Below are 15,211 nucleotides of genomic sequence, written 5' to 3'. Positions count from 1 at the left end.
ACGTACTAGGTCAGCATTTGTAGTGCAGGAATGTGGGGTGGAAGTCAGGAAACATATTACAGATCATCTGGCTGTATATACGGAGGAGCTGATGGCCATACTGTTGGCCTTGCAGTGGGTGGAGGAAGTTAAGCCAGACAGAGTAGTTATTTGCTCTGATTCATGTGCAGTGTTAATGAGTCTCCAGTCCTTTTGCTCACGTAGCAGACAACACCTGCTTTATGAGGTGATACAAACCCATGGCAGGATTAAACAGATGGGTATTCAGATAAGATTTACTTGGGTTCCAGCCCATGTGAGGGTGGAGGGGAACAAGGTGGTAGATGAACAGGCTAAACAAGCACTTAGTAGTGGGGATGTTGATGTTAAAGTGTCAATGAGCGGGACTCGGAAAAGGAGGCGCAAGCGTCACCGCAAAGTTTTCCGTGGAGGCAGAGGCAAAAATAATGATATATAAAGTGATGGTGAAGAGATGGCAGGAGCAGTGGAATATAAGGGAAGGCATTTATTTCAAGTACAGAGGAAAGTCGGGGAGGGGAGGACGGCAGGAAGGGACAGAAGAGAGGAGGCTATTTTTACAAGATTAAGGGTGGGACACAGCCAGTTGAATAAGACATTAAACGTGATAGGAAAGCATCCATCAGGAAAGTGTGATTATTGTCTATGGAGCATGTATTGCTACAGTGTGGGCAGTCACACCCGTCGCTATGGGCGGGCCATAGGGGGCCGGGCCCGCCCCCAAAAATGCTTGTGCCCCCCCTCCCCCCAACTTGAGGGAATTTACATTTACATTTTAGTCATTTAGCAGACGCTCTTATCCAGAGCGACTTACAGTTAGTGAGTGCACACACTATTGGTGGTTTGTTGTGACCAAGTGTTGGTGCTAAACTGTGTGTTATTGGATGCTAGCATGCTAGTTAGCTATGGTGTCATAGTTAGCTAGCTGAATAAAGTGGGTTGAGTCTATTCCTTTAAACATTGAACCGCTGTGGTTCACAACAATTCTGATTTCTAAAGGTGGAAGTTGGGAGAGTTTTTGTTCGGGTGGTTCAGTGAAACAATTATAGTTTCTGAGGTGGAAGTTTTGGTGAGGGAGGCCCTGCTCTCTCCTCTCCCAGATGTTTAGTTCATTTCATTCCGATCTCTGCATTATTGTAGCCATTTGCTACAGCCTGTCAACTATGCCTCTGCCTATCCCTGTTCTCTCCTCTCTGCACAGGCTACACAAACGCCTCACACCGCGTGGCTGCTGCCTCTCTAACCTGGTGGTCCCTGCACGCACCCCACACCTGGAGTTCCAGGTCTCAGGCAGCCTCTGGAACTGCCGTTCTGCTGCCAACAAAGCTGACTTCATCCCCGCCTATGCTAACCTCCAGTCCCTCGACTTCCTGGCGCTGACGGAAACATGGATTACCACTGAAAACACTGCTACTCCTACTGCTCTCTCCTCATCTGACCATGTGTTCTCGCATACCCCGAGAGCATCTGGTCAGAGGGGTGGTGGCACAGGAATCCTCATCTCTCCCAAGTGGACATTCTCAATTTTTCCCCTAACCCACCTGTCTATCTCCTCATTTGAATTCCATGCTGTCACAGTCACTAGCCCATTTAAGCTTAATATCCTTGTCATCTATCGCCCTCCAGGTTCCCTTGGAGAGTTCATCAATGAGCTTGACGCCTTGATAAGTTCCTTTCCTGAGGATGGCTCACCCCTCACAGTTTTGGGGGGATTTCAACCTCCCTATGTCCACATTTGACTCATTTCTCTCTGCCTCCTTCTTTCCACTCCTCTCCTCTTTTGACCTCACCCTCTCACCGTCCCCCTACTCACAAGGCAGGCAATACGCTTGACCTCATCTTTACTAGATGCTGCTCTTCTACTAATCTCACTGCAACTCCCCTCCATGTCTCCGACCACTACTTTGTTTCCTTTTCTCTCTCGCTCTCCTCCAACACTACTCACTCTGCCCCTACACAGATGGTAATGCGCCGCCGCAACCTTCGCTCTCTCTCTCCCACTACTCTCTCCTCTTCCATCCTATCATCTCTTCCCTCTGCTCAATCCTTCTCCCTCCAATCTCCTGATTCTGCCTCCCTCAACCCTCCTCTCCTCCCTTTCTGCATCCTTTGACTCTCTGTGTCCCCTATCCTCCCGGCCGGCTCGGTCCTCCCCCTCCAGCTCCGTGGCTTGATGACTCATTGCGAGCTCACAGAACAGAGCTCCGGGCAGCGGAGCGGAAATGGAAGAAAACTAAACTCCCTGCCGACCTGGCATCTTTTCACTCCCTCCTCTCTACATTTTCTTCATCTGTTTCTGCTGCTAAGGCCACTTTCTACCACTCTAAATTCCAAGCATCTGCCTCTAACCCTAGGAAGCTCTTTGCCACATTTTCCTCCCTCCTGAATCCTCCCCCCTCCTCTCTCTCTGTGGATGACTTCGTCAACCACTTTGAAAAAGAAGGTTGACGACATCCGATCCTCGTTTGTTAAGTCTAATGACACTGCTGGTCCTACTCACACTGCCCTACCCTATGCTTTGACTTCTTTCTCCCCTCTCTCTCCAGATAAAATCCTGCGACTTGTGACTGCAGGCCGCCCAACAACCTGCCCGCTTGACCCCATCCCCTCCTCTCTTCTCCAGACCATCTCCGGTGACCTTCTCCCCTACCTCACCTCGCTGATCAACTCATCCTTGACCGCTGGCCATGTCCCTTCCGTCTTCAAGAGAGCGAGAGTTGCTCCCCTTCTCAAAAAACCAACACTCGATCCCACTGATGTCAACAACTACAGACCAGTATCCCTTCTTTCTTTTCTTTCCAAAACTATTGAGCGTGCCGTCTTTAGCCAACTCTCTTGCTATCTCTCTCAGAATGACCTTCTTGATCCAAACCAGTCAGGTTTCAGGACTGGTCATTCAACTGAGACTGCTCTTCTCTGTGTCACGGAGGCTCTCCGCACTGCTAAAGCTAACTCTCTCTCCTCTGCTCTTGTCCTTCTAGACCTGTCTGCTGCCTTTGATACTGTGAACCATCAGATCCTCCTCTCCACCCTCTCCGAGCTGGGCATCTCCGGCGCGGCTCACTCCTGGATTGCGTCCTACCTGACCGGTCGCTCCTACCAAGTGGCGTGGCGAGAAGCTGTCTCCGCACCACGTGCTCTCACCACTGGTGTCCCCCAGGGCTCAGTTCTAGGCCCTCTCCTATTCTCGCTATACACCAAGTCACTTGGCTCTGTCATATCCTCACATGGCCTCTCCTATCATTGCTACGCTGACGATACACAACTAATCTTCTCCTTTCCCCCTTCTGATAACCAGGTGGCGAATCGCATCTCTGCATGTCTGGCAGACATATCAGTATGGATGACGGATCACCACCTCAAGCTGAACCCTGGCAAGACGGAGCTGCTCTTCCTCCCCGGGAAGGACTGCCCGTTCCATGATCTCGCCATCACGGTTGACAACTCCGTTGTGTCCTCCTCCCAGAGTGCGAAGAGCCTTGGCGTGACCCTGGACAACACCCTGTCGTTCTCCGCTAACATCAAGGCGGTGACCCGCTCCTGCAGGTTCATGCTCTACAACATTCGGAGAGTACGACCCTGCCTTACACAGGAAGCGGCACAGGTCCTAATCCAGGCACTTGTCATCTCCCCGTCTGGATTACTGCAACTCGCTGTTGGCTGGCCTCCCCTGCCTGTGCCATTAAACCCCTACAACTCATCCAGAATGCCGCAGCCCGTCTGGTGTTCAACCTTCCCAAGTTCTCTCACGTCACCCCCCTCCTCCGCACACTCCATTGGCTTCCAGTTGAAGCTCGCATCTGTTACAAGACCATGGTGCTTGCCTATGGAGCAGTGAGGGGAACGGCACCTCTGTACCTTCGGGCTCTGATCAGTCCCTACACCCAAACGAGGGCATTGCGTTCATCCACCTCTGGCCTGCTGGCTCCCCTTTCTCTGCGGAAGCATAGTTCCCGCTCAGCCCAGTCAAAACTGTTCGCTGCTCTGGCACCCCAATGGTGGAACAAGCTCCCTCACGACGCCAGAACAGCGGAGTCACTCACCACCTTCCGGAGACATTTGAAACCCCACCTCTTTAAGGAATACCTGGGATAGGATAAAGTAATCCTTCTACCCCCCAAAAAAAAAAAAATTGTAAAGTGGTTATCCCACTGGCTATAGGGTGAATGCACCAATTTGTGAGTCGCTCTGGATAAGAGCGTCTGCTAAATGACGTAAATGTGCCCTTGAGCAAGGCACTTAACCCTAATTGCTCCTGTAAGTCGCTCTGGATAAGAGCGTCTGCTAAATGACTAAAATGTAAATGTAATGTTTTTATTTTTCATACCCCCCGTGGGAATCGAGCCCACAACCCTGGCGTTGCAAACGCCATGCTCTACCAACTGAGCTATTAAATATACGTACTGTATACGTACTGTATTAAATATACGTACTGTAGGCTAATAATAATTGTGCCCTGCCCTCCCATGCATTTCATATGCCCCCCTTAAGACTGAGGTCTGGCGACGGGTCTGTGGGCAGTATCAGAGGGAAAGAGAGAGGATGAGATTTAGTATGAGGGAGAAGGGGATACAGGAAATTAGTTTAAAGAGTATATTGAGTAGAGCGTCATTAGATATAGTCTCAAATATTTTGTAACCTTTTTTAAGAGAAACGGGGTTGGCAGGTAGGATTTAGTTTCTCCCTGTCTCTGGCCCACACTCCAGTACGTTAGGTGGCGGTAATACACCATAACGTTGGATGCCAACCGATGATAAACCCCACTGAAGAAGAAGATGTGTCTTTTAGGACGTCACAGCTGAGTCGATTGAAAGAACTACAACTTCCACTATGCACAGGGCCAATACGTTGCCTGGGTTCAAGGGTCCATAAACAACATCAGCTGTGAGGAAGCCATGTCATGTGATTTAGACAATGAACATTTCGAAACAGTTATTTACAGAGGCTTTCACCAACAGCCTTTTCAATATGCCAAATCGGGGTTTTATTTGTGTTGTTGTTTTGATCTCCCTCTACTCCGAGACGCAGGGGTATACACACAGGCGTTTTCAGGTAACTTTTTAACCCAGACGTTCAGTGTTCACTGTTACTGGGTTTGACTAATGTCAGGAGCATGGCTGATAGTATGTCTAGCTAGCTCTCATTTCGTAAACGAAGTTCATAGTTACATTATATTCGTAGTACACGTGTTCATAGTTATAGTCTAGTGCTAGCTGGGTATATTCATAATGGCTAAGACTAGAGAGACTGCTGTTGGATTCATTGTTCTTTCATTCACTCCAGCATGTTTATGATCTCAGATGTTACATTATAGGCATCAGGTTTGTTCCTCTGAACATCTCATGCTTTTACATTATTATTACTAGGCCAAGAATCATGAGTACAGCACTGACCCAAAACCCCAGTTTAAAGAGAAATATTTTTCCCAAATAATGGACCACTTCAACTTCAACATTATGGGCAATGGCACCTATGAGCAACGGTACCTAATCACAGGTGAATATCATTGTTATTGCTATTTTGCAGAGTTTGTGCTGGTCTCTCTTATTCAGTCCAACATGCATGCCCACTTTTAACTGTTACCATGCTCTGTGTCCTTCTAGATGAGTACTGGAAGAGAGGTTCTGGACCCATGTTCTTCTACACGGGCAACGAGGGAGACATCTGGGAGTTTGCCCTGAACTCTGGATTCATCACAGAGCTGGCAGCACAGCAAAGAGCCCTGGTCATTTTTGCTGAGCATGTAAGAAGAGGCCATAATGTGTCACATGTTCATGTTGAAGCTTGTGACCATGACAGAACTGGGGAAGTTACTCAACCATGTCACAGAAATAGGCTGGCCTCATATCCACAAAGCATCTCAGAGTAGTAGTGTTGATCTAGCATCATAATATTGTAGATCAGCACTCCTACTTTGAGACGCTTTGTGGATACAGGCCCTAGTCTCAGATCAGTTCTGTTATGATCGTTTTGATACCAGGCTACAGAATGTCCTTGAGAAGGGCAGACAAACACTCAAGTAGAGGTGTTACCTGTAACATGATGCATACAGTTACCTTGAATGTTTGATTAATATTCCACTTTTCTCTCCACAGAGATACTATGGCAAATCACTCCCATTTGGCCAGGACTCGTTCAACATCCCAGAGGTTGGGTTACTCACAGTGGAACAGGCCCTAGCAGACTATGCTATCATGATCACAGAACTGAAACAGCAGCTAGGAGCCTCCGCATGTCCAGTCATTGTCTTTGGTGGAAGGTAAGTGTTTTATTACAGGCAATTGGAAACCAAATGTCTATTGAATGATTTCCGTATTGGTTTCAGTGATCTGAAATCTGTCATTTGTATTCTTTGTAGCTAAATGCAAGTTCCAGGTAGTGGGTTCGATCCCCGGGACCACCCATACACAAAAAAAAAAAAATATGCACGCATGACTGTAAGTCGCTTTGGATAAAAGCGTCTGCTAAATGGCATATTATTATCATTTGTTTCTTGAAAAATGGTACAAAGAAAACTATGCTTTTAGATACAAAATAATTGCAGTGCAAAGTATCTTTTCCCACAATGAAAGCATAATTATGTTCTTTACATATCCAATTAATTCCCAATTTTGTACTTCCAAAGTATCAGACAGAAACTCAATGATACAATGACATCATCAACTTCAGTATAGATAAGAGGCCAGGCTCTCATACAAAGGTTGTCTTCTCTCTCTCGCCTTCAGTTATGGAGGAATGCTGTCGGTCTACATGAGACTGAGGTACCCAAACATTGTAGCAGGGGCTCTGGCTGCCAGCGCTCCCATCCTGTCTACTGCAGGGATGGGGGAATCCAAACAGTTTTTCCAGGATGTCACATCTGTAAGTTCAGACTTACAGTAGATAGTCTCACATTAGCTGGTCTATTTTGTCCCTTAGTTGTAGTGACCAAAGTTTTCTACATCCTTGATTTTTAAATTTCTCTGTTAACATTACCCAATGTTTTTTTTGTGTGTGTAGGATTTCGAGAACTATGCCCCAGAGTGTAGGGATGCTGTAAGAGGGGCGTTCCAGAGGCTGCGAGACCTGGCTCAAATGGAAGGTAAGGTCTGCATGTGTAGCAAATGGGGATCTGTGAAACTCACTCCTCAGCCTGAAGTGTCTCCACTTGCGCTGCTGAATAGCTAGCTTTTTGGTGGCACAACTTAATATGCTTTAGGATGACGGTCACGTGTTTGCGAGGCAGAGGTCCTGGGTTCGAGCCTTGGTATGTGCCGAATCAGGAGGAAACGGTATTCGCTAAGCAAGCAGCGTGACATCCTTTACACATGCACAATATCAGATAAGCCCTCGTAGAATTGGGTTCATCATCTGAATATGCCTTTACAAAGTATTAATGTCATCACTGATACGTATAGGGTTGTATGTCACAATACAACCACTGTGATTTTCCATCATTACAGTAATTCTCATTGTCTCCTTTGCATGTTTGTCCCACTTCAGACTATGGCCGTATCCAGTCAGCGTTCTCCCTGTGCAAGACTCCATCCTCGTATAAGGACATCCACCAGTTGAATGGGCTCTTACGTAATGCCTTTACCCTCATGGCCATGCTGGACTACCCCTACAGCACCCACTTCATGGGTAGCATGCCTGCCAACCCAGTCAAGGTACTGTTGCTCACAGATAACAACTCATTGGAATTTCACCCCTACTATGTTGTTCAACCCATACTATGTTGTTTGTGATGAACTAAGAAGAGAACTATATGTGCTTGTAGGTGGCCTGTGACACCATGTTGGGTGCAGGTGATTTGCTGCATGCCCTAAAAGACACTGCAGGTAAGTAGGCGAGAGGGATGTCCAGTGAGTTCTCCATGAGCCTTCAAGGATTCTGCCAGTTGACTTTTGTATCACTGAGGCATTTCATATCAGTTTCCACTAGAGGGTACTCCTCCTACACATTCCCCAGCTGCTCCTCAGGCAGAATCACTATAAACCATATATCCAAATCAACCCAGAAATCCATACACAAAAATGTATGCACGCATGACTGTAAGTCGCTTTGGATAAAAGCGTCTGCTAAATGGCATATTATATTATTATATTATTATTATTATATATTTATAATTGATGCTCTCTATAGCAGGTGCTCACATTTCCATATGAAAATGCAATGTTAGGTCTACCAGTAACTGTAATGGTGTAATATGTTTTTGATGTAATGCCAAATCTCCTACAGGGATAGTGTACAACTCTACAGGAGATCTGACCTGCTTTGACCTATACACCCTGTATGTGGAGTGTGCTGACCCAACTGGCTGTGGACTGGGCTTCAATAGCCTGGCCTGGGACTACCAGGTACAGTATACATCACCAAGCTGTTGACATTTGTTCTTTGCTCATCAAGTTGGAAAACTAAGGAGCAGAGCTACTGAAAATGGAATAATTATGGAAATAGTTGGAATTTTTTCTCACTAAGACTGATGTCTTCTCTTTCAGGCCTGCACAGAGATTGAGATGTACTATGAGAGCAACAATGTGAGTGACATGTTCCCTCCTATGCCCTTCACTGAGAAACACAGGGAACAGTACTGCTCCAAGCGCTGGGGGGTGATCCCCCGACCTGGCTGGCTCAAAACCCAGTTTTGGGGTGATGGTAAGAGCTGCCCCCCTCTAATCACCACAGCTACAGATGCAAACTACATACAATCGTGGTCAAAAGTTTTGAGAATGACACAAGTATTGGTCTTCACAAAGTTTGCTGCTCCAGTGTTTTTAGATATTTTTGTCAGATGTTACTATGGTATACTGAAGTATAATTACAAGCATTCCATAAGTGTCAAAGGCTTTTTATTGACAATTACATTAAGTTTATGCAAAGAGTCAATATTTGCGGTGTTGACCCTTCTTTTGCAAGACCTCTGCAATCCGCCCTGGCATGCTGTCAATTAACTTTTTTTTTTTTTTACGTCATTTAGCAGACGCTCTTATCCAGAGCGACTTAGAGTTAGTGAGTGCATACAATTTTCATACTGCCCCCCCGTGGGAATCAAACCCACAACCCTGGCGTTGCAAGCGCCATGCTCTACCAACTGGGCCACGTCCTGACTGATGGCAGCCCATTCTTGCATAATCAATGCTTGGAGTTTGTTAGAATTTGTGGGTTTTTGTTTGTCCACCCGCCTCTTGAGGATTGACCACAAGTTCTCAATGGGATTAAGGTCTGGGGAGTTTCCTGGCCATGGACCCAAAATGTCGATGTTTTGTTCCCCAAGCCACTTACTTATCACTTTTGCCTTATGGCAAGGTGCTCCATCATGCTGGAAAAGGCATTGTTCGTCAACAAACTGTTCTTGGCTGGTTGGGAGAAGTTGCTCTCGGAGGATGTGTTGGTACCATTCTTTATTCATGGCTGTGTTCTTAGGCAACATTGTGAGTGAGCCCACTCCCTTGGCTGAGAAGCAACCCCACACATGAATGGTCTCAGGATGCTTTACTGTTGGCATGACACAGGACTGATGGTAGCGCTCACCTTGTCTTCTCCAGACAAGCTTTTTTCCGGATGCCCCAAACAATCGGAAAGGGGATTCATCAGAGAAAATGATTTTACCCCAGTCCTCAGCAGTCCAATCCCTGTACATTTGGCAGAATATCAGTCTGTCCCTGATGTTTTTCCTGGAGAGAAGTTGCTTCCTCGCTGCCCTTCTTGACACCAGGCCATCCTCCAAAAGTCTTCGCCTCACTGTGCGTGCAGATGCACTCACACCTGCCTGCTGCCATTCCTGAGCAAGCTCTGCACTGGTGGTGCCCCGATCCCGCAGCTGAATCAACTTTAGGAGACGGTCCTGGCGCTTGCTGGACTTTCTTGGGCGCCCTGAAGCCTTCTTCACAACAATTGAACCTCTCTCCTTGAAGTTCTTGATGATCCGATAAATGGTTGATTTAGGTGCAATCTTACTAGCAGCAATATCCTTGCCTGTGAAGCCCTTTTTGTGCAAAGCAATGATGACGGCACGTGTTTCCTTGCAGGTAACCATGGTTAACAGAGGAAGAACAATGATTTCAAGCACCACCCTCCTTTTAAAGCTTCCAGTCTGTTATTCTAACTCAATCAGCATGACAGAGTGATCTCCAGCCTTGTCCTCGTCAACACTCTCACCTGTGTTAACGAGAGAATCACTGACATGATGTCAGCTGGTCCTTTTGTGGCAGGGCTGAAATGCAGTGGAAATGTTTTTTTGGGATTAAGTTCATTTTCATTTTCAATTAATTGCAATTCATCTGATCACTCTTCATGACATTCTGGAGTATATGCAAATTGCCATCATAAAAACTGAGGCAGCAGACTTTGTGAAAATTAATATTTGTGTCATTCTCAAAACTTTTGACCACGACTGTACACCTTACATAATTTACTTTGTTAGTGTCAGTGTGCTGCTCTGCTCATTTGAAATTCCCATACAGTACACATGGCTTGCTTCTTGAACCGTTATTACCACTTACCAGACGCTTTTATCCAAAGCGACTTACAGTTAATGCGTGCATACATTTCTCGTATGAGTGGCCCCAGCGGGAATCAAACCACCCAATCCTGGCGTTACAAGCGCAATGCTATACTAATGTAGCCATACAGGACCACCTCTCTTTAGTACCACCCTTGTCTGCTTGATATTTCCATAGTAATGTTTCCTCAGTGATGTTTTGTTCTTTATGTTTCTGTTTGTTGCCTTGATCAGCCCTCTCCACGGCCAGCAACATCATTTTCTCTAATGGAGATCTGGACCCATGGGCAAATGGAGGGGTAAGATATGAATCAAATGTATTTATTGAGAGCTACTTTTCTAAACCCTCACATTTTAAATGCTATTCATCAGTGGCTGCGTTTACACAGGCAGCCCAATTCTGATATTTTTGCCACTAATTTGTCTATTGACCAATCACATCTGATCTTTTTCTGATCTGATTGGTCAAAATACCAATTAGTGGAAAAAATATCAGAATTAGGCTGCCTGTCTAAACGCAGCCAGTGATGCATTCAGTCTAGTGTCTCACTTGTAAGATTTTTGTTCTGTAGGTGAGAAAGTCCTTGAGCTCATCACTGATTGCAATCAACATCTCAGAGGGGGCTCACCATTTGGACCTGAGGTGAGAACTTATTAGAAATGTCACTTGACTTTCTTCCACTCAACAATCAACTACTGTAAATTCACACAGTATACAATTATTTTCTCTATAATATTAGTCGCTTATACAGTACCACCACATGGGACTGGTTGCATTTCAATGCTAATGTAATTTCCCAGAGAGGCCAATGCCGCTGATCCAGCATCAGTTATAAAGGCCCGTAAGATGGAGTCAGACATCATCGCCAAGTGGGTGAAAATGGAGGAGAGATACAGATGAAATGCCTTCGACATGGATTGTAATGATCGACAGTGACAGTTGTAAAATGTTGTTCAATAAAGTATTTTAATCTTGACATTTATACAAATTTAAAGCAGGTCCATAGTGTTATTGTAAACCAAGTGACATTGTGACACATTTTGTAAGTTCATGATTTAGACAGTTTTATAGACCCATAACCAAACACTGGTCCCATTAGCCCCCAGCTCTTGGTTTAGCATGTTCATTCCCAAGTTGAAAAACAGTGTACTACTTTCCAGCTGAGTCACTGATGTTGCAGGGTCATAACACACAGGGTGTCCCAAAATACAGTATTGCAAATGACACAGGCGCATAGTTTCATTGAAATGCAGATTCTCACCAATTTGATATTGATTGCAAATGTCTACAATATTGCAATAAAAATAACCATTCTATTCAATCAGATCCGCTTTGGCTGACGTCCGCATAGCGGTTGTTTTGGTGGTGTTGGGAGGTGGAACTGCGCTAGAGCTGTCAAATACACAAGCGGCTCCTGGCATTATACCTAAAGCGGACATTGCCATTGGCTGCACGCAGTCGCATTAATATAAATCCCATACAGCCTTGTTTACAAGTTGGAACACTGGAATGTGAGATGTAATCTACACCTCCATTAGGATGATAGAAACCCTCATTTTGTTGAATGATTTTTCAATTTGAGTGTTTCTATTTAGCTTACACTTTCTCGGTTTGAATTTCAAACAGGAGTGGGACGGGTGTGGCTTTGTGACAATGATCAAGAGCAGCTGCTCACCAATTTGACAGCTCCAACACTGTTACACCTCAGACACTCAGATGTTGGCTATCGCAGGTTTACGCTCAATCTGATTGAATCTAGGCCTTATTTTCCCTTGAAGTCCCAGTTGGGTAGGCTTATTTCATATGGTATTAGTGGTTTGAAATAAAATGGTCCTCCACAGCTTGAGGGCTGAGTCAGTCAGAGCAGCAGACTTTGGGCTGGATTTAATCTGTATCATGGAACTATTGCAGAAGATCTGTGTTAAAATGTAGAAGTAATTTCCGATTGAGCCGACATCTGCAGCCTTTACCGTGAATGGGGTCTCCACTAACGCGGGAACACTGCCCAATCGTGCTATGAGACGGATCTGCACCGATACGGATTGAATCCAGCCCTTAATTAACCATGACAATATCACTGTTGACCTTGGTTACAGAGAGCTGCCAGCAGGCAGCAGCTGACTTCAGATGCTGTATCAAAATCTCCAATAGCATTTCATTTACATTGTTATAAAACATGGCTTCGGGAAATGGCTTATTTTGTCATTCCTAACAGAATGATGAATTTAGAATAATTCCAGATTCCAGTTATTTTATTAACTAGGATATCTTTGGTGTACAAAAGTTTAGGATCCATTTTGAAGGATTTCTTTAAAAGGAATCAGAAATGACCAGCAGTATACTAACTGATCAGAGATGTGAAAGAGAGATAGGAAGCAGAGAGCCCTTTGTTTCATGATATGTACTGTAAGTCTATGCACAGTTTTGAGCGTTATGGAAGTATACCCAGCAAATGGTTGAAGGACTGTTGGAAAATGACATTCCTTATTTCAAAATCACACCATGATTATGTAACAAATACACATCTTTGCACAACTATTCACGTCAACTATATACATTTCAATAACAAAACAACAATTTATGAATGTCCAAATTGTTTCATAGTGTTGTCTAGAGCAACGTTGAAGGCACAAGTGAAACAACACTAAAGGAGGGGAGAGCTGCACATTCAAATACCGAAGGAAATTACATTTCACACAATACACTTAGGATGTTGAGTTTGGTCTCAATACAAACAGTTAAATAAAATACCACTACAAATAGAATCATCCAAGTGAAAGTGTATATCATATAACATTCACAATAGCTATTTACAGTAATGATGGTGACGTATGGGATCTACAGCCCAGGGCCCCGTTTCCCAAAAGCATCTTAAGGCTAAATTCATCGTTAGGGTCCTATGGTTTTAACGATGAATTTTTTATTAATTTTTTAAATATATATATTCCCATTTATTACTTTCCAACCCCGCCACCCTTTCCCCACTTGGAGTAAACTAGTGAACAACAACGCCTAGGCCTCTACTTCCAGCCCATACCCACTATCTACATTTTATGGACAAAGTCAATTTTACAATAATTACATTTTGTTTGTTCTTTCTCCTGAACTTCTTCTACTCTCAACCTCTCCGATCATTTTCATGATGTCCATCCGGTTTGCTTCTATATGCCATATCTTTCTAACTGTGCTCCTTCACAAAAGCTCCCAACCTACAACCCATACACTTATTATGGACACAGCGTGCCTACATTATTAGTTATCTTGTTATTGTTAGTTGTTATTAGTCCCATCTTTCAATTCCATTCAACACCTCCCATCTATCTTTTAACACCATCCATATAGGATTTCTATTTGCCATATATATTTCAACTGTACTGTGATGTCTAACAAAAGTTCTGAACCTTTCTATTCTCTTTGTTTCTACAGATTGTGAATTGAAAATAAATAAAATTGCTAATAGTATTATTATGTTATCGATCGATTGACTGACTTTTCAGATCACCCAGTAGTGCTATCTGCAGGGTTAGCTCCAGGTAAATATTGCAATCCTTTAGCCATTCCTGGACCTGTGTCCAAAAACAAGCTACAAATGGACATTACCAAAACAAATCTAATGATTCTGTCTCTTCGCAGCAAAATCTGCAGAGCTGGGAAGATTGTATCCCCCATATAAATAACATTATATTGGTAACAAGAATTTATATAATAATTTAAATTGAAAGATTCAAAGTTTTGAATCCGGTGTCGTTTTGCGTATCAGTTCATAAACACTATGCCATGGGATCGGTACGTCAAAAATCTCTTCCCAACTATTTTGCAATCTATATGGGACGGCTGTCAATCCTTTGGTCCTTAAATGAAACTGATATACCCTTTTATTTATCACAGTTTTCCTTAACCAATTATGTTCTTTAATGCAAGGCCGACAGACAAGTTCCTTACTTTCTCCTCCTTCCACTTTCCTCTTCCATTTTTGCGGTAAGGCTGCAACTATTTGGTTGTAATTTTGGGTAGAGCAGACATTTCCATATGTTTTTGTTAGCTGCATGTGCGACAACTCCACCAGTCCTACCGATGATATCATTTACAAAGATTATACCTTTTTTAAAACATTTTGTCAAAAAAAAAAGTTTTTTTGTCAATTTCTTTATTTGAGTTTAACCACAATATTTGTTGCATTATTTGTTCTGTCGTTTCTGGAGGATTAAATTGAAATTGCAACCAACTTTCTATGGCTTGTTTTAGAAATAGTGATATCTGGGAGATGATTTCCTTTTCAAATAACTGAAAGTGAGTGGTTGTAATCTGAATAAAGGGAAAAAGGCCATTCTTGAACATTGGGTGAGACAATCTTACTAATTTGCTAGAGAACCAGTTCGGATTTAAGTATAACTTTTGTATGACTGAAGCTTTTAGTGATAGGTCTAATGCTTTAATATTTAATAATTTCTGTCCTCCGAATTCATATTCATTATGTAAGTAGGCCCGTTTAATTTTGTCTGGCTTGCCGTTCCAAATAAAATGGAATATTTTTTTCTCATATAATTTAAAAAACTGTTCGCTAGGCGTAGGCAGGACCATAAGCAAATAGGTAAACTGGGATAATACTAAAGAGTTAATCAGGGTGATTTTTCCACAAATTGACAGGCACCCACCTTTCCATGGTAGCAAGATCTTATCTATTTTTGCTAACTTTCTATTATAATTTA

The 15,211-nt window shown here is 43.8% G+C and overlaps 1 protein-coding gene across 1 annotated transcript; it reads left to right on the top strand.

The window, feature by feature from the left end:
• Positions 1-4,875: 4,875 nt before the first annotated feature.
• On the top strand, positions 4,876-11,496 carry dpp7 (dipeptidyl-peptidase 7). Its single transcript, XM_041900739.2, has 13 exons — positions 4,876-5,070; positions 5,385-5,514; positions 5,622-5,761; positions 6,114-6,277; positions 6,744-6,879; positions 7,018-7,099; positions 7,501-7,667; positions 7,778-7,838; positions 8,239-8,357; positions 8,499-8,655; positions 10,736-10,800; positions 11,074-11,144; positions 11,303-11,496. Exons 1-13 carry the CDS (start codon positions 4,933-4,935, stop codon positions 11,400-11,402), a joined length of 1,530 nt encoding a protein of 509 aa, XP_041756673.1. The 5' UTR covers positions 4,876-4,932; the 3' UTR covers positions 11,403-11,496.
• Positions 11,497-15,211: the final 3,715 nt, after the last annotated feature.

This window comes from Coregonus clupeaformis, chromosome 16, assembly GCF_020615455.1.
Source record: "Coregonus clupeaformis isolate EN_2021a chromosome 16, ASM2061545v1, whole genome shotgun sequence".
NCBI lineage: Eukaryota > Metazoa > Chordata > Actinopteri > Salmoniformes > Salmonidae > Coregonus > Coregonus clupeaformis.
The sequence above is the reverse complement of the archived record's forward strand: the minus strand, read 5'-3'. Positions and strand labels throughout refer to the sequence as shown.

Bases quoted from the DNA above. Each gene is read 5' to 3' on its own strand.
- dpp7 (XM_041900739.2), top strand. From the start codon at position 4,933: ATGAACATTTCGAAACAGTTATTTACAGAGGCTTTCACCAACAGCCTT. The intron at 8,656-10,735 runs GTAAGAGCTGCC...TGCCTTGATCAG, and splicing joins AACCCAGTTTTGGGGTGATG to CCCTCTCCACGGCCAGCAAC. The intron at 10,801-11,073 runs GTAAGATATGAA...TTTGTTCTGTAG, and splicing joins ACCCATGGGCAAATGGAGGG to GTGAGAAAGTCCTTGAGCTC.